The sequence below is a fragment of the Mauremys mutica genome, chromosome 3, assembly GCF_020497125.1.
Source record: "Mauremys mutica isolate MM-2020 ecotype Southern chromosome 3, ASM2049712v1, whole genome shotgun sequence".
Taxonomy (NCBI): Eukaryota; Metazoa; Chordata; order Testudines; family Geoemydidae; genus Mauremys; species Mauremys mutica.
Window position 1 is genome coordinate 138,680,334 of NC_059074.1, and position 26,017 is coordinate 138,706,350.

General features: G+C 41.7%; 1 protein-coding gene across 7 annotated transcripts in view; it reads right to left on the minus strand.

Moving 5' to 3' along the window:
- The window catches only part of PLD5 (phospholipase D family member 5), a 280,023-nt gene that overhangs the window by 83,117 nt on the left and 170,889 nt on the right, over positions 1-26,017 (minus strand). For 4 of the 7 annotated variants that reach the window (XM_045011366.1, XM_045011367.1, XM_045011368.1 and 1 more), the window contains one exon: positions 18,193-18,307. In XM_045011366.1, coding sequence (XP_044867301.1) covers positions 18,193-18,307 — 115 coding nt within the window. Of the gene's footprint in view, positions 1-4,066; positions 4,068-4,125; positions 4,173-18,192; positions 18,308-26,017 lie in introns of those variants that run through there. The other 3 variants (XM_045011372.1, XM_045011370.1, XM_045011371.1) reach the window with 3 other exon arrangements.

Genomic DNA, 26,017 nt, shown 5'->3' on the forward strand with positions numbered 1-26,017 from the left:
CTCTCCTCCTTCCTTCCCCACCTATCCAATTATTCATTCTCACACTCATTGTTTCGTAATTCACCCACATTCGCTGACTCATTCATTCATTTATTTATTCTCCCTGTAATTCCACTTCTTTCACTCCCACACTCACCTATCATGTTTTTGTACTCAACTAATGGAATAATCTCACATTTTTGTCAGAGGCCTGTACTCTAATCCATATCCTGAAAGACTGGTGTGGTTACTATTTTATTATACATACCTAATTGCACCCTCCCTAAAAGAGAAAAATAGACTGTTTTTTGTCCAAATCTCAGAACACAGTAGCATAAAATATTGACCCTAATTCACCACTGGTGTTAATCCCATTGAAGTGAATTGATTTACATCAGGGATGAAGCAGACCTAGAGTGTCAGCCGATTTCAGCGGCACAACCACCTTCAGCTAGTTAGCTTAATTATCAGCAAGTACACATCATTGAAGACAATCTACTAAGTACATTAGTCAAAAAATACAAAGCAACACAAATGAAATGTTAGAGTCGGTTGCAAATTGGAATTTCAGTCCCGCAGGAAATTTCAATGTTTGAAAATTTGTTTTCATCCAAAATCATGTCAAAAACATAAAAATGTCCTCCTTTCTCCACCTTATCCCCAGCAGAAGGGAAGTTCTGAACAATTTTGTTTTGGAAATGCTGAAATGTGTTTCATTTAGACATCCCTGATTGATATGAAATGTTTTGACATTCCTGGATTGAAATGTTTCCTTTCAGTTTAACATTGATCTGTGGTCCCCTGAGTTGGTGTGATGCCTCATGGAAGCTGTATTTGTTCATGTATGTCATACACTGGATCTTCTCTGTGGGGAGGAGTTCCCAGCTGGATTATATGTCCCATAATGCACCTCAGGAGCTCAGGAAAATACAGATTAACATGAAACTATTCTGAAACTAAAAGTTTCAATTTGGTCTGACAAATAGAAATAGTTTGATTCAGGGCAACCTGAAATAAACATTTCAATGTTCCATCAGAAAAATTGATTTTGTGTGTGTGTGTGTGTGTGGCAAAAATCAAAGTTTTCCAGTGAAAAATGTTCCATCAAAAATAATTTCAATGGAAAATTCCCCCAACCACCTCTATGAAATATCTACAACAATCTTGTACTTCTCATACTGCAAGTAATGGTTAATTTTTCTGTTCACATATTATATTTTTCCTTTACACAAACTGTAAACCCAAGTAACCCTCTGATCATCAGGCACAGAAATGCTGATGATCTGTGTTGATAGCAGGCTGCTGATTTCCTGAGGAGTATATAATATTCTGTAAACCTCTGGCAATGGGATTGTGGAAGGGATAAGGCTGGAAGAAAATATGGGCCAAGGAATGGTCACTGATTTTGGGTGCCCAATTTGGTTCTGATTTTCACATGTTCTCAGCACTCCAGGAGAAGTTAATGGATGATATGGGTGCTTGGCATCTCTGAAATTTAGGGTTAAGGTGTCTAAAGTTGGGCACACAAAATCACTGGCCACTACTGTAAATGCGGGCCCTGGGAGTTTCTCATGTTTTCTCAGCCTGAACAATAAATGAAGCTGGGCTTTTATTTCTTACCATGGGCCTACGGGCCTTAAAAGGGCATGACATTTTTATAGTCATTTCTGTTTTAAAATATATGATGCAAGACAGATATTTGAACTTGACTGTAGCAAGAAGAGTCTCATGATGGATCTATCACTGCTCATATCAGCCTGTCATATTTTATGGAGTGTCGACATTTTGTTTTGGCTCCATAGCTACTACATACATAAAATGGAAACTATGAAGAAACACGTGGACTTGCCTTAGTGTCACAAGTAGGAAAATTCATGCAATACACTGAAGAGAGAAATAAAGCACACAGAAAAATTATTCTGCTGCTTCTATCCTTGAAAAAATACACAGGAGACACAAATGAATATAAAGTAATACATTGTCAATTACACAGTTTCCTAACCTAGCTTGACTTGCATCCAAACAGTCTATCACAACATCAACAGCAAAAGGCTTGAAAACTAGTGGTCCAAGATCTCTTTGTTATTAGGCAGGTGAGGGAAACATGCAGAGTACAGTCAATAGAAACAAAAACACCCCGAAACCACAGGTTAAACCCTGCTGTTTGAGCCACACAGCAACAAATCGAAAGAAAACACTGTATGGCACGAACTCACAGAAGAAAGCAATACAAGTTCAAAGATATGGGCATTCAGACCCACAAGACTGAATTTGTACTGTTTCTGTCATAGCACCTGTCTCATTATAGAATTCTATACTAGGCTCCCAGTGCCTCAAATGGAGCAGAGCCCAGCAATCACCTCACTCTCTCAGGGAGTACAGACATCTCAGCTCAGAGCATCAGCTGTTGCACTAGGGGGTTGGTGAAGAAGGACCCATCCAGTTTCCTCCCCACTGAGACCTTGGTCAGGCAGGGAACTGGCAGCATTGGACCTTCAGCACCACTCCTACTTCTCCCACACAGTGTGGTATGGAACCCTAGTAGCCACCTCGCACGGGAGGAATCAGGCATTTGGGAGGAGGATACTCCCCAGTCCAGAGCATTCATAGCTGTCCCATGGGACAGAGTAGAGGGCATTATCTGGGTCCTTTATGTTTGGACACCAAAGGGCATGGAATTTCTGGGGATGCTAAGGCCCTAGGTGCTCACAAGGCACCATGTGGGGCTGGGGATGGACCCAGGGGCGGTTCCAGGCACCAGCGCAGCAAGCACATGCCTGGGGCGGCAAGTCCACATGACTGGCAGACTTCCCGCGGAAACGCTGCCAAAGGCTCCCTGTCTGGCATTCTTGGGGTGGCAAAAAACATAGTGCCACCCCTGGATGGACCCATACTCTCTGGAAGCACTGACTCTCCAACTGGATGCCTTAGCAGCCGCATGAGAAAGCACTTACACTTGATGTCAGCAGCATTCACCAGGTTATTTGCACAGGAAAGGAAGCTTGTCAGTTGAGAGGGGAAAAGGAGACAGATAGGGCCTGAGGTATCGGCGTAGGCAGGAGGAAAGGGAAGATTACATGGGACTTGGGGAGGCTTAAATGAAGGCTTAGATGGTATGCATGGGTGAGGGATGATAAGAAGCACTGTGAGTGTATGAGCAAGAGTATGGGAAACTGCAGGATGAAAAAAATAAAGGGAAATCAGACTGAAAATACTTATAGGCGAGGCTGGTAGCACCACATTTTATTAAGCACCACTTCCTATTAGAAAACCTTGTTTTCAGTTGATTATAACTTTTCCAAACTTTAATTGTTTGGGCTCAGATCTCTCATGCCACGACTGCCTCAGGATGAATTTTACTGGAAAATTTCAGCCAAAAGGGTTCATCTGAGAACGGGGCTAGACTAAAATAAGCAATGGCAAAAGGATTTTTTGGCCAGTCTGAGTCTACACTAAGGCTTTTGCTGGCATAGCTACCTCAGTTAGGAGTGTGAAAAAATTACATCCCCAATTGACACAGCTATGTCAGCAAAACGTTGCAGAGACCACACTTAAGTCCCATTGAAAGTCAATGTTACTTAGGCTCCTAAGACACTTCTGAAAATTTTGCCATGCACCTCCAACAGCACGGTATTCCCTCACCATGGTCATGCTGGTGTTCTGGTGGATGCAGGACATTAAGAAGTCTTTCAGTTTGGAACTAAGTCTTTGATCGCTTGCCACCGTTTGAAAATCCTACCAGTAAAGAAAATATGCATGAAAATAATAACTTCCACCAGAAACTAATAAAAAATAAATTTAAAGCATACATCTATGTTATTGTGAGTATCTGAGGACTATGAAATAATAAAGTAGGACCAATCCTATGTTACAGTAAATCAAAATGCCAAATGGTGTATTCTCAAACTGACTGTCAAAAGCTTAGCAGTGTGACATCCATTAGCCACTCTTTTGAAAACCCCCAGTTTTAAAGTGTGGCTAGAGCTGTGTTTTTAAAAAGTCAACATTCAAAATAAGGAAGCTCCATGGAGACACTGGAGGGATTTATTATTCTTCTTGTATTCTTTTACAACTTGTTTTCTGTAACCCTGTGAAATAGCTCTTTATTTCATGCCCACATTATTTCCTCTTTGCAAGATGACTTACCCCCATTCTGTTGGCCACCTCAGCACAGGATCCTGTTTCACTCTTCCCTGCAAAGTGAATGAGAAAATGAGCCTGTTTCTGCTGCTGCTGACTTTCAAAAGGGTGGGAGTCTTCACAACATTGCACCCCCCCACAACTCCCCTATAGACCCTGCCATCTGATCCTGGGTCAGGAGGGACCGACAAGGAAAGCACTGGAATTAAATCTACCTCAGCCCCATACCAGTGGAGCCACATCTGTCAAGAACACTCATATTCCCATGGAGCATCCATATTTCTGAATGTTGACATTGTAATGGTACTGTGCACAGCTCAAAGCTTCCCTTACTGAGCTGAGGATGCATTACATCCATGCAGCACATGCAAAGCCAGGCATAATAATGAGATAAAAGAGGGACAAACTAAGCAACAGAGCCAGGCCAATGACAAAATGGAAATACAGTTCCTGACCAAACATAACCCCCCCCACTCCCGCCTCCAAACCCTCAAGCTGGGGATACCTCTTATCTCCTTATAGGCAAACCCCCCTTCATTTGAAATGACTGAAAATGGTTGATCATGCTATTATAAATCAAAGTAACATACTAGAGAAATGGAAATGTTATGCCATGCATTCCACTGATCCTTTTTACTCCTCTTTTACATCAAATGCCACACAGGAGCAATTGCCAGGAAGAAAAAGTTTTACTTATCTTCTCCTCAAGAGCGATAACTAAGAGGAAAGCTGACCTTTGAATATTTTGGCAGGCCTGTGACACGGTTCCCCCTTACCCACCATCTGCCCTCCTTCCACTCTTAATGTAATCGACTCCTGTTCTTTATCACACCACTAGGCACAGGACACCCCTAAATTTAACTCACTCTAATAAGCGCACGTGAGAGAGAGAGAGAGAATGTCTTTAGGACCTTCATTCCAATTTCTTCCTGAACAAGCGGAGGCCCACTGCTTTCAGTAAGTTTACATCAGTTTTCCAGGCTCTCACCACAAGCACAGGAGTCGGAGAGTTATTTTAACCCCCCTGCCCCAAAAAAACCCAACAAACCCTGGGATTATCTTGTAATTTATATTTCCCTCAAATGGGAGGGTCTGTAGCCTCAGGCTTTGCATCACACAAAGGCTACCTCTTAGGAAAACCTTAAATCAAATCATATCCCAGGGTACAGGTTAAAAAAAAGGAACTGAAACACCCCCTACAGCAGATGTTCTCAACTTTTTCTATACCGTGACTCTATGTTTACAACAGAAAGAAGTTTTGGCACTTCTTCTCCCATCTGAACATAAAGAAAGGGAAGGTGGCCATGACCCCCCACTAAGAACCTACAGGTAGAGGGGAGCAGGGACTTGTATGGATATTGCCTGTATACCAGTCCCAGTACAAGCAGCAGGAGGGCTTATGCTGGCTGCAGAGCATCTTTCAGCACTGGGGCTGCAGCTGCTGTGGTCAGTTCACCGGCGAGGGGAGGGACACAGTTTGCACAGAAAAGGGGAAGGAAGGAGGCAGCTGTGGGAGCTTTTATTGCAGCGCTCTGGAGCCTGCCAGTCGCTCCTCCCTCAGCAGCAATGCGCTCAGGATCTGCTCACTGCAGCCGAGTCCCTCCAGTGTGCAGTGGGAGAGGAGAGGAGCCCGGTCTCCCTTCCATAGTTGGGTACTCCTGCTCCCCCAAGCACCACTTGGAGCACAGCCAGGCAAACTCCTGGGGGGGAGAAGGAGGTCGGAGGAGAGGACAGGGTGTCCAAAGTTAGGTGAAACTTTCCCAGGCATGTGACCATCAGGGAAGTACAATAACCATTGTGGCCACATGAGGAGGACTGCCCCCTCCCACAATTACTGCCTATCTGATTAGGGAAAGGAGTTATTAATAATGGGCCATCCTGGCCCTGGGTGCAAGTGTTGTTTTGCTGGGTTTCTCCTCTTGAATTCTGTGTATGGTTGCATCTAAATTTACGAACAGGCAGTATACCATTTTTTTCATTAACAGTTTATCACCTCTGGGAACATTATGTTTCTTCTTGCAGTAAATTGCCTGTAAACTTTGGGAGGAACCAACATGCAATGAAAGAAAGACAGATGTATAAATGAAGCATGCACACAACCAGCTGAAGCATAGCTGGAGTTTGGCAAGAAAAAAAAAAGAATCATATCAAAAGTGACACTCCAGCAAGAGCTGAATATAAAAGGCACTGATCAAACACTGAATTTTCTGTTAAGTGCTTCCTATCTCCTACAGCACACCACTCCGTGTAGCATGATGTTTTTATATAGTAGGCAAAGAACAATCATGGATCACAAAAAAAGCAATCATTTGAGTGAGAGTTGAACATCCCGAATTCAACATACTCCTGCTTCTGTTGGTCTCTCATGGTATATGTGTGAGAAGCACCTCAGACTTTATTCTGTGTCCCATTATTATTTATATTTGTATTAGAGTAGCATTTAGCAGCTCACTGAGATTGGAGCCCCATGCTGTGGGGCCCTGTACAAAACCACACCAAGTTGAAGTCCTTGCTCTAAAGCACTAGCAATCTAAACAAACAAGATAGATGAAGTACATAGCATTACACTCACCTTGAGATGTGGAACTGAGGGAGACCGAGTGACACACCCAAGGTTGCCCAAGAAGTCTGTGGTAGAGCTGGGAATCAAACCCAGCTTTACTGTTCCCAGTTGAGAGCAGCCGCCACAAGCCTGTCCTTTGCCTCATGGGAAAAGCCCCCTAGGTTTGCACCAATGACAATCTTTACACTAAGACAAGGTAGGTAAGGTAATATCTTATTCGGGATCAACTTCTGTTCATGAAAAACAAGCTTTTGAGCTACCCAGAGCTTGTCTTCTTTGGATCTGAGAAATGTATTTTTCCCAGGTACCTTTCCCAGACCTGCAGAAGAGCTCTGTGTGAGCATGTCTCATTCGCCAACAGAAGTTAGTCCAATAAAAGATATTATTTTACCCACCTTGTCTCTCTAATATCCTGGGACCAACACGGCTACAACAACACTGCAAACAGACTTCTCATGTGAGTAATAGGAAATCTGTCCTAGCAGCAGTGTATTTCAAGTTGAAATATCACCGATTACTTTGTGAAGTCCTTCAATGGCCATGTCAGAGATCAAGATGCCATGAGAAATGAGTAGGTTTAGCTTTTCCTCATTCTTAATAAAACTGTCATTGGCACATTCACATTGTGGATTTTGATTCTCATTCTCAGCATTCATGGTATTTTCCCATTCATGTTTGAGTTTCACATTCATTGTGGATTCCTAAGAAAAACAAAACTGAACAAACCTGCCACCACGCTTCTACTTTTACAGAACTTTTTAGTTTGTAGGTATTGCTTGCATCATCTGTTTCATAGGGAAAGTATATTCAGGGTTTTTTTACTTTTTAAAAAAACATGCATGCTTTACCGCACATTGTGGGTATTGTTTATATTCCAGAAACTGACCCCTGCTGACAAAGGCACGGTTACAATGGTGTAGTCTGGCTAGGATCCACAGAACCAAGTCAATTAAGCTTTGGATCAGAACCCCACACTATTCAAAATTTAAAATATGATATTGAGAGTTTTAAAGGTTAAAGATCAGTGGCCAGTGATCAGAAGGCAATTGATCTACAGCAGATTGAGGCAAGTGATTATTCCCCTCTATTTGGCACTGCTGAGGCCACACCTGGAGTATTGTGTCCAATTTTGGTTCCCCCCCACTACAGACGGGATGTGGACAAATTGGAGAGGGTCCAGTGGAGGGCAATGATTAGGGGGCTGGGGCACATGACTTACAAAGGGAGGCAGAGGGAACTAGGGTTATTTAGTCTGCAGAACAGAGGAGTGAGGGGGGATTTGATAGCAGCCTTCAGCTACCTGAAGGGGAGTTCCAAAGAGCAGGGGCAGCTCTAGGAATCCCGCTGCCCCAAGCAGGGCGCCGCGCCGCGGGGCACGCTCTGGCGGTTGCCGGTCCGCGGCTCCGGGGGACCTCCTGCAGACGTGCCTGCAGAGGGTCTGCTGGTCCCGCGGAGCATCCACAGGCACGCCTGCGGGAGGTCACCGGAGCCGCGGGACCAGCGGACCCTTCGCAGTCATGCCTGCGGGAGGTCCACTGGTCCCGCACCTCCGGCAGACCTCCCGCAGGCATGACTGCGGAAGGTCCGCCGGAGCCGCCTGCCGCCCTGCCGGCAAAATGCCGCCCCAAGCGCGCGCTTGGCGTGCTGGGGTCTGGAGTCGGCCCTGCCAAAGAGGATGGAGCTAGGCTGTTCTCAGTGATGGCAGATGACAGAACAAGAAGCAATGATCTCAAGTTGCAGTGGGGGAGGATATTAGGAAACAGCATTTAACTAGGAGGGTGGTGAAGCACTGGAATGGGTTACCTAGGGAGGTGGTGGAATCTCCATCCTTACAGGTTTTTAAGGTCAGGCTTGACAAAGCCCTGGCTGGGATGATTTAGTTGGCTTTGGTCATGCTTTGAGCAGGGGGTTGGACTAGATGACCTCCTGAGGTCTCTTCCAACCCTAATATTCTATGAATGCAGAAGGCAGCAAACAAGCAGCAGTTTGAACATGAACAAAGAATGACATAGCTTCTAGTTCCTGCAATCAAAGATAAGGCAAAAGTGGACATACTTAAGCTGCAACTCAAGAGAAAAAATCAGTGCCCTAATCCTGCACCACTAAAATCAAAGAAGTCAATGGGAGCTTTGCCACTGACTTCAATAGACATAAGGTGTCAAACACAGAACTCTCTGTCTGCTGTTGAACCTAGTTAGCATTGAAACAACGATGTCTAAGATGGCAGTTTCTGTGGTGTAAACAGGCCCCTAGACATGATATTATTGATGTAGTCAACACTACAGCACAAGTGTTGTAATCTATTCTGTTACTAATGAAACTGCAATTCAAGAATAAAACGAAGTCACACAATTCTCTTGTGCTCAACTCCAGGCTATGGAATGATAGGAAAATGAGCATGCAGAAGGAAAGGCACAAACACTTGCACTCCTGCAGTATTGTCAATTAATTACATAGTTCAGCAGTTCACAACATCAATGAAAGAAAGTGCTAAGAACTATGAACATCCTGGAGAAGTCCTGTCAGACCATCTTTACTAAGAGCATAGAATGTGACCAGACATTTTGGGCAGGATTTTCAAATACTAAGCGCTAAACATCAATGAGAACAGATTTAAGCCAATGCTGAATACTTTTGCTCGTTGACTTGAAAAGGAGCAATGCTAGGCCAATGCTGAGGAGGGCAGAGTTGGTCAAGGTTTTTTTGAATAAATATTTGTTGGAAAATACCAGTTCACCAAAATCAAAACTTTTTGCAGGAAAGAGTCAGTTTCAATGAGTTTTCTGTTTAGAAAAAAATTCAAATTTGTTGAAATGTCTTGTTCTGATATTTTCAAAATGAAGGTTTTTTTGGTTCAAAATGATTTTTTGTTTCTAACTGAAAGTTAATATGTAGCTAAAATTGTAAAAAAGAGAAGAAAAAAGGTTGAAAAACTAAAAGATTTTTGACATGATCAAAATGAAGCAATTCAATTGCCCCAGACTAGATTTTTTTATTTTTTTCAAAATTTTGGTTTACAATTTTTGTTGTTGTTGAGATTCCAGCTTTTTGGCCTGATTTGGGATGGGAAAATTGTTTCCCACCCAGCTCTACTGTTCAGTGATATTGAAAACCCTACCCTTATTATTACATATAATATCTTATAACAACTATTCATTTAAATATCAGAAGAGTAGCCGCGTTAGTCTGTATTCACAAAAACAACGAGGAGTCCAATGGTACCTTAAAGATTAACAAATTTATTTGGGCATAAGGTTCCATGGGTTTTTGGTTTTTTTTTTACACCCACGAAATCTTATGGCCAAATAAATTTGTTAGTCTTTAAGGTGCCACCGGACTCCTTGTTGGTTTTATTCATTTAAACATTCCAATAATAGCCTAAACATTTGGGACCCTTCACAAGCCCACAACACACTTGGGCTGTTGGGTATCTGGCCCTGCTGCTCACACTCTTCCTACAGCACTGGAAAGATCGGTTTGTCGGCATATCAAGTGAATGTGTAGAGACTTATCTATTTCTATATTAAGCCAATGTTTATGTATCTTTCAAACTAGTGAGACATGATTCATAGTCACATGAAAGTGCACGATTCTGTTTAGTGGTAGCTGGTAAACATGTCAAAAAATTAAAACAAAACAAAAAATGAAAGGTGATTAAATAATAAATGTAAACAGTGCTTATGATTTCAAGTACATTGTAATTTATGTACCATGAATATTCAGTAAATTCAAAAGTCAGAGCTGTACATATTAAGCCCTCTGCCCCCCGCAAATACAGAAGTCAAACTCCACCATACCTACAGGCATGATAGCTGTAACCTGTGCAGCACCTCAGAAGTGTGCTAAGAGTAGTAGAAAAAGGTACTAACCAAATTTCATTTGACCTGTAAGACATTAGAGCGCTCTCTATTGTCATTCCTGGGGTAACAGGTTCTTTTTAAATCAACAGCACCTTATGGCATCTTGAAGTATCTGTAACTCTAAGTGCACAAACAAAAAACTCACACCTCTCTCCCTACTGGTCTAGCCCTCTCCCCTTTTTCTTCCTTCTTCTTCTCCACAATGGGATGAATCTTCCCCTGGTGTCCCTGTAGTGTCTGTTCAACACAGAATGCAATCTGATTGAAGTGTTTAGTTCCCCTGAACACTATGGGGCTATTCAGGTGAATAGGGGCTGCAGGATCCAACCCTTATACTGCAAGTTTCTTAGCTCAGGGACTTTATTTTATTTCAAAGTCTCAATAGTGCCATATGATACATAGCATACTAGCTGTGCTGGTTGTTGTGAAAATTCAGCTGCTATTTATTTATTTTGTTCTTGTAATTCAGGTCAGTGTTGCCTATCAGATGGATAGGGTCCCCTTTTTATACCTGCATCAGTCAAAATAAATATATACAATAAAAGTGAATATGCAGACAATAAATAATTAATGGAAAATTGATACAGTAAGAAAGGAGGGAAACTGCAAATAAAACAGAGGGAAAAAAAAACAAGTAAGACCAGCTGAGCAAGGAAATCCACCACTGCCCCTCAAAGAGAATTAACAGTCACTATTAGCTAAAATAAGATCATAATTTGCAAGCGATTCAGATTTCATACACGTAATAACTGACAAAACAAACTGCTAATTGCAGATAATAAACCTACACTACTGAAGGACAAAGACCGGTACAGAATTATGCACAAGGAGTGGGAGGTTTACAAGAAGAGAAATGTTTCAGTCTAGTAGACTGAAAATGTAACATACTAGCCAAGAAAAGGCTAAAACCACCACCTTGAAAACAAGCTGTAATAAGCTACTGACAGAAAGCAAAAAGGGTACAGAAAAGAAGTATTTATATAAATGGTGGGCCAAATTCTGGCCCTGATACAGGCGTAGCCTAAGCTTGCAGAGGAGAAACTCATGCTGGGGATATATGCACATGGGTACAAGAAACAAGGGGATGAAATTCTGATTCCATAGAAGTTAATAATCCTGGTTTTCAACCCAGGACTTTGTATAATGTCAGGTTTTGACATAACATTATAATGAGTTATTGGTCATCTAGTAATAACTTAGGCAATATTTGCCAGATATAAGTTTAGGGTTATTTACCTTTCATTAGATGAATAAACATTTGAAATTAAAACCCCTTGATTTGACTTCTGGTGATTGCTGAACTTGGATTAATCATTGATAGGGCTATGATTTTCTCATGGAGGTCATGGAAGCTATGGAGCCACCGCAGGCGGCCGGGGTACCCCAGAGCTCTGAGCTGTCCCGGGTGGCCGGGGTGCCCCGGAGCACTGAGCCGCCACGGGCGGCTGGGTTTATTCTCAGAGTTTATGCCAGTGGAATGAATTTGGCCCAGAATCCTCATTTCTCCCTCTCTCTTTGGCAACTGGACAAAATCCACCTGACAGTGAAAGAGGAGTCTGTGATGCCAGGCACTTTCATCAGCATCAGAGCGAACTGGAAGCTTATTTCACTTCATGTCACTGCACTTCTCCAAGTCACATCACACCCTGGGTTCTCTAAGTCTCTAGACAATCACAATAAATGAGTTGAGTCCAAATGGCTTTCATTTTCTCTATCGGGACTTCCTCAATAACGGATTTTTCTCCACTCTCCCAGTGATATTTGTTGGATCAGGAGTTGAACTAATAAGGGCTAACACCTATGCTTAGGACCTAATTTACAGAAATGCTGAGCACTCAGCTGCAAATGAAGTCAATGGGAGCTGTGCTTTGAATATATAAAGTGCTATAAGAATGGTGAACTATGAAAAACCAGTGTCTCAAGCCTGGTACTGTCACTTTGGCCTTAAGTTTGTGCCTCGGTTTCCCACCTGTACAATGTGGATAATAGTACTTTCCCACCTCACAGGGATGCTGTGAAGATGAATTCATTAACATCTGTGAAGCACTCAGCACCAATAATGATCAGCATCATAGAAATGCCTAGGAGGAAATTCATTACGTATTCTGTGTGAGATTTGGATGATGTGTGATAATTAAAGCCTGGGGCCACACATTGAATGATTAAGATAAAAAGAAATACTGCACATTTCCCAAAGAAAGAATGCCCATTGAGGGAGTGCTGCCCATTCTGCACACTGAGGGCTTGATTCTTCTCTCACTAAAGTCAATGGAAAAACTCCTATTAACTTCAGTGGTGCAGGATCAAGCCTAGAGTGAAGAAGGGGTCCTGCAGAAAAGATAGTACGTAATCTTGTAATTAAAGGCTGTATCATAGTGCACATGCACAAAGAGGCTGAATAAAGATTGTATAAAGAACCTTGATTGTGACATTTCTGAACCTTTTGGAGCTTAACTTTGCAACCGAAACAACATTCTTTTAACATAGATTTATGAATGTAATTTATATTGCCATAGCACTAATGGGGATCAGACAGCAAGAAGGCACGGACCCTCTTCCAAGGAGTTTGCAGTCTGGGAAGCCAAGTAACGCACAAAGGGTTGGGGGAGAGAAATGAAATCATTTTATTTGGTCTCCCTCTCAGTCAGTTCAATTCTGCTCTCCCATTCATGTATTCTCTGCTTCTTGTTGCCCAATCAATTACATCCTGTCCCCAGATTTCATTTCTTCCTCCCCTTCCCAACATCATATGCTTACTTCAGAGGCCCAGGCAGCTCATTCCCAAAATTCCCCTTAGCTGGCAGGGAATCAGGTAGATCTGTGGGAAGGCTCCTGGGCTGGATGGGTTGAGGTCCACGCTGGGGCTCCTGCTGGCTTTGGGGTAAAGCTGCAGGAGTCGGGTGAGGGCTCAGCAAAGCCACCCCCACAGCAATTCACACCTCTCCCTATTACTGAACAGGAAGAGGCCTGGAAGCTTCCTGCTGTTCAGCACCTCTCTCTGCTTCTCATGGGTCCCTGCTGAAGGAGCAGAGTGAACCCTCGATGACAACAGCACTATTGTAGATGGCTGGGAGGCCCTGGCTGCAGCATCTCCAACTGCTTCCAGGCAGCACATCAGCAGGAATGTGCTGGGACCGGAGGCAGAGTGGCCCTCTACCCAGGCACCAATCAGCACAACATGAGAGATTGGGGGAGCACTGCGTGCCCACACTCCAGGAAGAGAACACACAGCTCTCCCTCTTATTTTCCTCTGTACATCTGTTGTCTCCTATATTTGCCAACATGCCTCTACCTGCCTTGTCCATGTCTCGGGCTAGAAATTTCAACCTGAACCCAGCTCACTGTCTGCCAGTAACGAGACATGGCCCTATTTTCTTATAATTCCCTTTTAACTTTTTTGTACCCTATTGTAGGTATGAGTTACTGACAGACAAACATTCATCTGTTACAGTTCTCTTAGAAACTCATAACCTGGCTGTCTGGACAACTCTGATCAAGACAAAAACTTTTTGTATGACCTACATACACACCATCATAAATAAACCATTTAACATCTGGTAACAATTCACATTTGTTCCAAAATTTTGCAGCACTACTGTGGGAAGATTTTTTGAAAAACAAATCTGATTGCAGTAATTATCAAATATGCAACAGTAAAACTATAAAACATATTTTTCAAACCATCAGAACTAAAAACTGATCAGAGCTGCATCTCAAATATTACAGGAGGACAAAGCTACCCCTTTTGATATTCTGATGGAGTCTTACAAAATTTTCTCCCTGAATGTCAAAAGAATGTCAATCCTGTGAAAAGAAAAACATACCTTCTATCTAAAAAACCCTAAAAACTGATCTTGCCTTTTGACATGAGACTAAAGCATTCTCCAAGGAAGATGAAAAACTCAGGAAGCGATGGGTATGGGATGTATTTAATGCTTTATATCTCTCCAGACAAGAGGGGTATTTATTATTATAAATAAAAAAAAAAGTACCATCTTCCATGCAGTGTTCTTCCTTAGACAGAAAAAGGCAGAGTTCTTATACTGGCTAGGAAAACAACAATAGACCAAATTATGCATATACATATGTTCCAAATGAACAATCACAGGTCTTTTTAAAGAGTCAAATCGGACTAATTTCTAGGGATGCAGCTGGCCAGGGTATCATGAGACGAGATTCTAGTAATTCCTTTAGACAGACCTGGCAGGGTAAATGGCAGAGAAAAAAATGAAATGCCTTTCAAAGCAAATTGCTAAGGCAGAACTAGGAGATAATCACACCTGTGCCTGTAATGGACAGCAGAACATTCGTTCATTTAATAGTTATATATATATATAAATTTTGTATATATATTCTCCCATTCATTGTGCTTTTCTTAAAAGCATTAGTACACTGGAGAAATCTCTCTGCTCATGTACAAATTAGCTTCTAGTTGATAGGAGCAAGAAGTACATATAGAATTGTATGGACCATGAATCACCTGTTCATACAAGATCCTTTAATTTCAACAAGGCAATAAAAATCACCATAACTGATTAATGGCACACCAGAAACTAACCTACATGTTCTCTGGGAGGCAGCAGAAGTGATAATTAGGGGGAAATGATTTCCCTAGCTTCCTGGAGATAAAATTTAGCCCAGACACAAGTGAAAGAGCTTTATGGCCAATTAGCACATTTGGAAAACATCCACAGACTGATTCCTAATCAAGACGTTCCCACAGAGATATTGAAACTTAGCAGAAACAAACAAACCAAACATGGAATAAGAAAAACAACAAGATTTCATTATGAGAAATCCAACAACGCCTTAGTATGTCTTGGAAAAGGATAGAAAAAAACTTGACATGTCTTCCTTCCTCAGTTACAACACTCCAAACACAGGACGGTAGTCTGATACACAAAAATGATCAGATACAAGTGACTTCCTTGGATTCTATGAGAATCTTTATAATTCAGCACAGTCAACTGACATATCCACAAACTGATTAGGATACTTTAAAAATGCCTGTCCAAGAAACCTGAGCGAGACAAAGGAAACTGAAGCTAGCAAACTTATAAAATCCTTAGACTTAGGAAAAGCTTGCAGCCCTGATGAGATTGCAACACAGTTTGACGAAAGCCTTACTGCAAATTCCCCTCCTTGCTGAAGTTTTTAATTGTTCATTTAAAGCATACAGTTCCAGTTTTGATGTTAAATTCTAATATCACCTGGTGCCTCAAAGAGAATAAACCACCAGAAGAATGTTCTCACTACAGACTCCATTTTATTCCTTCAAAATTAAATGCCATAGGATCATATACCAAATGGCCGTGGCGGAGTCTCCATCACAGGCAATTTTTAAATCAAGATTGGATGTTTTTCTAGCAGATATGCTTTATCAAACAAGCATTAGTGTGGGGCACTTCTATAGCCTATGTGACACAGGAGGTCAGAATACATGATCACAGTGGTGGCCTTGTGGCTTTGGAATCTATGAATCTATTCCTCCACACTGCTGGCAGATGTATGGCAACAGGGCATTCAGCAACATCATTAGCAGTGGCCATATCCCCAAATCCAAAATGTTTGTAACTCAAACAACTGTAATTATAAAAATCACAGATCTAGATACAACTCTAGATCCTTCCGCCTACTTACTAGGGGTTTTCCTGCAAATATCCTCTGGTGGGGCAACATACAGATACCTGTTCTTGGCTAATTATGACAAAATTTTAAATGCAAATGTACAGATTCCATCTCTATAACTGGCTGACTTTGAAAGAATCTGAGACATTCTAATCATGGAGAAATAAACCCGTTCTCTCAAAGGGTATGTCTACTCTTTGAGCTGGGGGTGCAATCCCCAGGTCAAAAAGACATACCTGTGAGAGCTCTGATTGAGCTAGTGTGCTAAAAATAGGGTGTAGTGACTGCACCCTGAGCAGGAGGACAGGCTAACTTTCCCAAATACATGCCTAGCATCTTGGATGAATCGAGGTGGCTAGCCCCTCTTGCCACTCAAGCTACTGGACTATGCTAGTTGTGATACAATATAGGGCCCTTTTTTTCCCCAATCTGTGAGAAGAGAAACCCCATTGGTTCACTAGCTGCAAACATATTTTAGAAAATGTTTGAGTCTCGCACTGGTTGACATCCAGATTCTTCCAGGGCTGCCCAGAGGATTCAGGGGGCCTGGGGCAAAGCAATTTCGGGGGCCCCTTCCATAAAAAAATGTTGCAATACTAGAGAATACTATATTCTCGTGGGAGCCCCTGCGGGGCCCGGGGCCTAGGGCAAATCGCCCCACTTGCCCTCCCCCCCCCCCCCGCTGGGCAGCCCTGGATTCTTCTCACAGTCTTAATGGAATAAATATCATGGTAATATGACATATTTGCAATTGCTATTATATTGTAATCAGATTTCAGAATGGCTCAAAAGTGATCTCTTTTACCAAAGCAAGAATTTCATTAATATTTCTCTTGTTTCATATCTAATCATCAGATTAAAAGAAACTTCATTAAATACAAATTAACAGTTTTTAGTTGGAAAATATTCTTCACTTCTTTTCTTAAGACACAGGGATAGACTTAAGTACATGCTTAAGCTTAAGCATATGCTTAAGCGCTTTGCTAAATTAGTGCCTTGAACAATTGCTGATTTCTGCATTTCAGAGGTGGTGATAGGATTCATATGGAGAGTTTGCTTTTCAATTTAAAATTATACCTGAAATTTAAAAAAAAAAAAAACACCACTGCTAGCAGATTTTTTTACATCACTGTTCTACTTTTGCTTCAAGTAACACCTAAGATTACTAAAAACTGAAAGAGATTTAAAACATTCTCTATTTTTCCAGTTTATTTGTACATTTGACATTTTCTATCTAGTCAGTTTAATTGTTTCTCATGAACCGTCAGCAAGTTGCCCCTGCTTGGTTAGTTAGAACACTTTTTAAAAATACAAAACTGATTGTGAAAGCAGGGCCTCAGAGACAGGTGTAGTACCTGAAGCTACATTTAACTTACATTTTTGAAATTGGCTAGATTTCAGACAGGACAGTGTACTTTTCAGTTTCTAAAGAGCTTTGGAATACTTCACAATGAAATGCATGATGTATATGTGAGAGATCATTGTAACATACATTGCAGTTAACAAAAAAACATAACAAAGCAGTCGCTCATTATAGAACAGGTTGCATCTTGCCATCAATTGCATGGGGAACCCCCACTGAAGTCTCTGGGGTTTTGCATAGAAATTGATGGCAGGATTTGGCAAAAGTTACGTCAATACCATTGACATGTTATTTTATTTGTTTCACTATTCCTCAAAAGAGAAGAATATCCCATCCCAGAGTGCAATCATTCTTTCAGGTTGCATTGCCTACCATTATGGTTGCGATGACTTAAAATTGTAATCACATGGCCACTTTTTTACCATTTACAAACTGCCAATATCTGCTCCATCTAAAGTGATAAAAGAGTTTTTGGAAGATGAATGAAAACTCTGAGCCAAGGTAAGCTGAAGAATTATAGGGCATCACCATTAAACAAAAAGGTTTAGTTTTACACATATTTCATTTGTGTCTATGAAGTAACAGCATTTTAAGTGAAAGAAAAGAGTTATGCTAATATAGCAGTCAATGGTATAATAACGTAAAGACCTTGGTCTTACCCTTTGTTTTCAAGTCGTTTAATACCTTTGATTCGGTGGGCAGTATATCGCTCACTAGTTTTATTTCAATATTTCGAGATACCAGTTCTAGCAATTTTTCAAAAAGATGCTGACCCTGGGGAAAATATTAAAGGAAAGCAAGGTTAATAAAATGAAGAACTGTTTGAATTATACAGCAATAAAAAAGACACATATAAAAGCAAAATTATACTGGACAGTAACTGGAGTAAACAGCAGTTAGTCCACAACTATGCTGAAATCTGCCTAAAGACAGCCTCAACCCCTTTCTTGAAAATCCATTTTGAAGATCAAATTTGCCGCTCACTTATTCCAGATTGTGGTCAGTGATGTTGCACAGGTGTAACTGATCAAATTTGGCCCTCAGTTCTTAATACTGCATTAACAGTTTAGGATTTAATTTCCTTGGTTTAAATAAAACAGAGACAAAGGATTTATTTTGTACTGAACAATTAGGAAGGTGGTCCAGGAGTAGTACTAAGAGGTCCAGTTGGGCACTAGTTTGTCTTTCTGCTGCTCTTGAATATACACAGTTAAACTGGTAATGAAAGTGGCAAGTTGTGCATGCTTAAGTGTGTCTTGTTCAAACATTCATACCTTTTCTATTTCAAGCCACATTTTGAAGATTTTGCAAAGAGTGAATTTCTCACTGAAGACAAGATCCATGTTAAGTCTGACCTTTCAAAACAAAGCCACTTTGGAATTCTCTAGTTTTGTTAAAAATGCATTTTTAAATACTTATATAATTGTAAACGCTAAAAGGGATTTTGGCTAAACTTTAAAAAAAGGAACCATTGGACTGAGACCAAGCATGAAATATTTAAATCCAAATGAAATATGCTGCTAAATTATAAATATCTAAAATGAAGAGTCCAGAATATAATGTCCAGCTCACTATTAACTATGGTATGCTACCACGATATAATGAGGGTTTGTGTTTAATTGCTGCTATTTTAGCTCATTACATACAGATGTCATAAACGATTAGAAAAACATAAAATAAAAAGTATGCAGAAGTCATGGTTTTATTTAACTGACTTAGCCAGGGTCTACCCTCAGAATACACATACACATTTCCCATGAAAGTTATTGGGAGCAGTGCATGATCCCAGAGTAAAATCTAGCACAAAAACTTAAAAGGAAAAAAAAAGCAAGTTTTCAAGAATCACATTATATTAACCTGCAAACAAACCATTCTATACAACACCAGCAAGGGAGAAAAAAAAAATCTACAGAACCATGACAATCGGCTCCCGGCATAAAACGTGCACCCTTCCCAAGTACATTGATCCCACTAAAGCCTTAATAGGGTCCATGCCAGGAAAATGATCCATGCGAAAAATAGTATGTGATTAAATATCATAATGCATATGCACAAAGGAATGGAATTAAGGTTGCACAGGCAAGCTAAATTCTGGCATTTCCTAACTTTGCTTGACTCTGCAACCTAAATCATGTTGTTTTAACATAGCTAAGGCTCCACTCAATATCCTTCCTGTTCCTCCCCACCTGCACAGGAGTGAGTAGCAACCCCCAGCAGCTGCTCTCCCTCCCACGCACACATCTGTGATGTATGTAGTCTGCACAAGGAAGTAAGGGAGCATCTTCCATCCCTTTATTCTACTGTGTGGAAGGAAAAGGCATCTCACTATTGAGTCCCATGTCATTGTATACTTAGCATAAGTGAAGTACAGGAGGTCTCTTAACCAGTTCACAATTCGGCTCCATTTCTAACCATTCATTTTCAATGTGCTATGTATACATCAAGGCAAAATAAGAACAGCAGGCTTTTAAAAACAAGTTGAAATGATTCCTCCAAATTATAGGGAAGCCACAGGGTTGCTATTACAGTAAACAATTGTTTATTTTTACTTGTGTTACATACAAAACCACCGCCCAGCTGCTGTCTCAGCACAGAGCTCAGAGAAACTCTATGAAACAATTGGGCTCTGCTGCTATGAATGCACCAGTGCTTCTTAAATGCAGAAACTGCCCCAACTGAAATAGCTTCTAATGGGGCTGCCCAGTTCATCTCTTTTCCAGGGCAGAAGTCACTGACCAGCTAGATGTAATAGGAGAATCAGAAAACATTTTTATTCAAATTGCTCACTATAATTCTGTTCCGCCTTTCCTAAGATCATTAGAAGGCCCTACACACAATATCCCCCTCTCCTTATTCCCTAAGGACTAACAGCATAGGCGCCAACTCTGTGGGTGCTCTGGGGCTGGAGTGCCCACCAGCAGCCCTGCGAATCAGCTCCTCTCCCACCAGTGTGTCCCACCTGCTGGCAGGCCCCACCAATAAGCTCCTCCCCCTCCCCCTAGCACCTCCTGCCCGCCATTCAGCGGCATGCAGGAGGCACCAGGGGAGGGGCAGAGCAAAGGTGTAGTACGCTCAGGGGATGGGGCAGAGGTGGGAAAAGGTGATGGGTGGGAAAAGGCAAGGCAAGGGTGGAGCCTTGAGGGAAGGGGTAGAGAGGGGGCAGAACAGGGGTCAAGCACCCCCAGGGAAATGAAGAAGCTGGCACCTGTGACTAAAGGCATGATCCAACTCCCACTGAAATAAGTGGGAGTCTTTCTGCTGTCTTCAGTGGGGAGTGGATCAGTCCCTTAGCCCTTAGGGGCTCAAAGATGTTTAAGATTGCACTTCTATGGCCTGACTGATGGCTGCTGGTGCATAGCGAAAGCAGGCATCTACTCTGAAAATCCAGAGCAATATTTTTACTATCAAAAGATACCCAATGATATAACCCTAGAAAAAACAGTTTTCTCTGTCGAAATACAGTGTTTGTATTCTTAAATTGTAAAACATTGAAAATCTCAATACAGAAAATGTTAAATAAAAACCAAAAACATTTAATATAACAGCCAAGGTCATGATGCTAATGAAGGCCATGTAGTGGCTAGAAAGAGTGGTAATGTGTGTTCACCATGAGTAAGAGTGCTGAGAATTGTTAGAAATACACAAATGAAAAGATTTGCCTTTTTCCTATTTGTCACTGCATGGTCTATGCTTTTGGCAGGTGCTCAAACCCACACAATGCTGAATTTAGACTCTCAAAACAACTATGAAAAACACTGAACTCTTTGTATTTAAAGCCTCTTATATCCCATACTCGTAACTAGGGGAAATTTTACAAATATTTCCTAATACAACCCAGGATTAAGTCTCTTAAATGATGCACTGTATTGGTTAAACTATCCTGCTTTCTTTCCATTTAATATTTCGAACCCAGCTGGTAATATTTCTTGATGTGTTTATTTGTCATTTTACTGTTATTGTTCTCTGCAAAAGGACCAGGGAGAAGATCTGAAGAGTTTTGTCACTGCTGTCAGCAGCCTTGAAATGTTTCTGTCAAATAAGAGTCCTCATGCTGTAACTCAGGGATTTGTGAGACAATATCAGACTGCTGTGTGACTACACGACAGTCTCCAGTATCATTTCATACATAGTCAGCTTATGAGATCTGAAAAGAAATCAGGTACCAGACCAAGTACCATGAAATTGCAGCATGCTATTATATAACCTTTATGAAACCATGCCTCTTAGGAAGCTGGCTATATTCTCTTGTATTTTGCACAACCCATTGAAACAACCGTCTGAAAAAGGCAAAGTATGACATAACAAAATATGTTTTACATGAATAAACTGTCATTCTCTGGACAGTTTTGGATCTAAATTGCCAATGATCCCCAATGTCAATCCCAGCTATAGATGGAAATGGGTGCATTAAAAGCATCACTGAATTAAAAAATGAAAGTCAAGAAATGAAGCCAATTTCTTCACTCTCACCAGATGACCTGATTTTAGACTGGCTGATTTCCCTTGCTGCTGTTATCTTTATAAGCATGCACGTCTCATTCAAAATAAAACAGGGGAAGTGCAAGAACAGAGAACTACATTTATTACAGCACTACAGGAAACTGAATTATTTCTCCCTTCAATAACTTGGGTACCTAAAGTTTTGACAACGCTTTACGGTTTTATCTCTCTGAAAAAGCAGAGAGTATAATTCATGCTATTTTTATTCATTTACTGTGTTAGTATTGTTAATACTTATCTAATGGCCAACCCTCTGGGTACATTTACAGCTATCAAGCATAATAAAAAAATCATAACACACTGGCAGTAGCAAATAGGAAAAATAAATTCCTAAATTCAGCAACCAATGCTTATTGTAAAACAGACACACTCTTCCAATCTTCCAGCCAGCCTTCTAAGACAAAGACGTGAGCATCACTTCTTGGCTGATGTGATTGCAGAGCCATTGGCCATTATCTTTGAAAACTCGTGCCGATCAGGGGAGGTCCCGGATGACTGGAAAAAGGCTAATGTAGTACCCATCTTTAAAAAAGGGAAGAAGGAGAACCCGGGAACTACAGACCGGTCAGCCTCACCTCAGTCCCTGGAAAAATCATGGAGCAGATCCTCAAGGAAATCATTTTGAAGCACTTGGAGGAGAGGAAGGTGATCAGGAACAGTCAACATGGATTCACCAAGGGAAAGTCATGCCTGACCAACCTGATTGCCTTCTATAATGAGATAGCTGGCTCTGTGGATATGGGGAAAGCAGTGGACGTGATATATCTTGACTTTAGCAAAGCTTTTGATACAGTCTCCCACAGTATTCTTGCCAGCAAGTTAAAAAAGTATGGATTGGATGAATGGACTATAAGGTGGATAGAAAGCTGGCTAGATTGTTGGGCTCAATGGGTAGTAATCAATGGCTCGATGTCTAGTTGGCAGCCGGTATCAAGCAGAGTACCCCGGGGTCAGTCCTGGGGCCAGTTTTATTCATCATCTTCATTAGTGATCTGGACGATGGGATGGATTGCATAGTCAGCAAATTCACAGATGACACTAAACTGGGGGACGAGGTAGATACGCTGGAGGGTAGGGATAGGCTCCAAAGTGACCTATACAAATTGGAGGATTGGGCCAAAATAAATCTGATGAGGTTCAACAAGGACAAGTGCAGAGTCCTGCACTTAGGATGGAAGAATCCCATGCACCGCTACAGGCTGGGGACCGACTGGCTAAGCAGCAGTTCTGCAGAAAAGGACATGGGGATTACAGTGGATGAGAAGCTGGATATGAGTCAGCAGTGTGCCCTTGTTGCCAAGAAGGCTAACGGCATATGGGCTGCATTAGTAGGAGCACTGCCAACAGATCGAGGGAAGTGATTATTCCCCTATATTCAGCACTGGTGAGGCCACATCTGGACTACTGAGTCCAGTTTGGGGCCCCCCACTACAGAAGGAATGTGGACAAATTGGAGAGAGTCCAGCGAAGGGCAACAAAAATTATCAGGGGGCTGGGGCACATGACTTACGAGGAGAGGCTGAGGGAACTGGGCTTGTTTAGTCTGCAGAAGAGAAGAGTGAGGGGGGATTTGATAGCAGCCTTCAGCTACCTGAAGAGAGGTTCCAAAGAGAATGGAGCTTGGCTGTTTTCAGTGGTGGCAGAAGACAGAACAAGGAGCAATGATCTGAAGGTGCAGTTGGGGAGGTCTAGGTTGGATATTAGGAAACACTGTTTCACTAGGAGGATGGTGAAGCACTGGAATGGGTTACCTAGGGACGTGGTGGAATCTCCTTCCTTAGAGGTTTTTAAGGCCCGGCTTGACAAAGCCCTGGCTGGGATGATTTAGTTGGTGTTGATCCTGCCTTGAGCAGGGGGCTGGACTAGATGACCTCCTGAGGTCTCTTCCAACCCTAATCTTCTATGATTCTATCTTCAGCTGGAGCTCAGAAATGTCTCCCCCAGCCTGTCAGTGGGGGCCAGGGGCTGGGCTGTTGAGCAGAGGAAACAACCCCTGAGAGTAAGAAGTAGGGGAAGGGCAAGCTTGGCCACTCTGTGGCCTGTCCCAGAATGCTGCCTGGGTACTCTTTAATCTTTGCTGGTAGGTTTAGCTGGTTATTGTTGGTACATGGTGGTGGTTGCTAACATTTTTTTTATCTGTTATGAATAAATAATTTTCAGGAGTGTCTAGAACCTGGGATGTCACCTTCTCCTGCCCATCTTCAGACATATAAATAAATAAATAATGTATCAGAAAAGAAGCCACCTGACTCCACCCTGTATGTGGCATGGATGTTGAAGGTACCAAAGAAAATCACCGCCGAAGGCTTCGGTACCCCCCTAGACAAATAGCTCAGGGAGGAAATGTGAGGTGGAGTGGGAGAGTTTGCACACCAAATTAATCCTGTCCTGGGACTTGCACATCAGCTTGATAAATGTGGGGCTGGCCACTTCTTTCACTTGAGGATGGTTGCAAAAAGCACAGCTTTCCCTCCTTTCCAGCCTTCTCCTAGTTAGTGTTAAAACAAGCACCCATACAGGGAAAACTGTGGCAACACAGAGCCAGTTAAACACCACACAACAGCGGATGCTGCTAACTTAACCTCACACTGAATAATATGATTATTTGCTGGAATTTTACAGTGTCATTTGCACAGGTTTCTAGTGTGTAAACTCAATATCAAGGGTGCAGATTTCTTGTGAACATAGGCTTTATATGGTCACTAGTGTCACTAAAGTTACATCTACCCTGATTGCTGTAGTCTAGAACAATGGTCTCCAATTTATGAGCAAGCCTTTTTTGATGACACGATTAGTCCACAGAGCAAGGAAAAGTGAAAGAGAAGGAAGGAATTCTGGGAGTTAGGGAAACGGCATGATCCTAAATTTGCCCCATTCCCCACTGAAAATGTGCTGGAAGCTACCCCTGAAAGTTTCCTCTGTCTAGTCCCATTGTGTCTCATAACTAAGATGGCCAGGGAAGGAACTACTATTCTGTAAGTTTTGGAAGCAGTCCAGGACCTTTTGCCTTCTCCCAGAATATCTACTTCTATTTTGAGAGCACATGCAGGCTGACTATGCAAAATCACCAATGCAGGCCCATTCCTCTCCCCAGGAACATGGAGCTTTCTGCTGAGAGGGTGAAAGAAGAGGTGAGGCGGAATCAGCGGAAGAAAAATATACACAACATTTAATCACAAGATGTTCACTTGAATTTCTACACTGTAGAAGTCTGTACCAGCACAAAACATTGTAGAATCATATTTTACAGCTGAACAACCCCATACTATCAGCATTATACTCTTAGACCTCAGAGTGCAGCACGCTGTAACCTGAGGCATCAGTAGGAATATATTTATTTAGATTTATAAAGAACAAACCAAAAAAGGTGCCTATCAGAGACATATGTGGTAATTCAAACATCAAAATAAAAGACATCCAACGGCAAACTCCATAATATACATTTTAAAGGAAAAAAATATTAACTAAACCTTATGGCAACAAAATGAGAAAAAATACTCTACCCTCCTCAAATATTCTCCTCCAAGAAACACACCTCTCTCTCGAGAAGTCCCTGTAGAAAGGTTTGCATGGCAGCATGCTCTGAAGATCAACAAATTTGGGCTACTTCAGAGCAGGGTGTGAGTGAGTTCCAAAGCATAAGGGCTTTCATGGAGAAGGCCCATCCTCCCTTGGTTTCTGATAAAACAAAGACTCATATAGTGAAGCATCAATAAAAATCCAAGACGACATATGAAGCATCATATGTACTTGGCAGTTTCTGATCTAGTTGCTTTGTCCTCATTTTCCCCCATTGCCTAGTTTGGGGCAAGTTTCAGTTTACCCAAACTTGCAAAGACTTGAGGACACCTTGCTTTTACTTTTGTGAATTATTAGATTGCAATTATCAAAAATTTCAAACTTCTGCGATTGCTCTCCCACTTGACAAGGAACTTTGATTTTTCAAAACAAGAAAATGCAGAACTCTTATTTAGCTAAACTCTT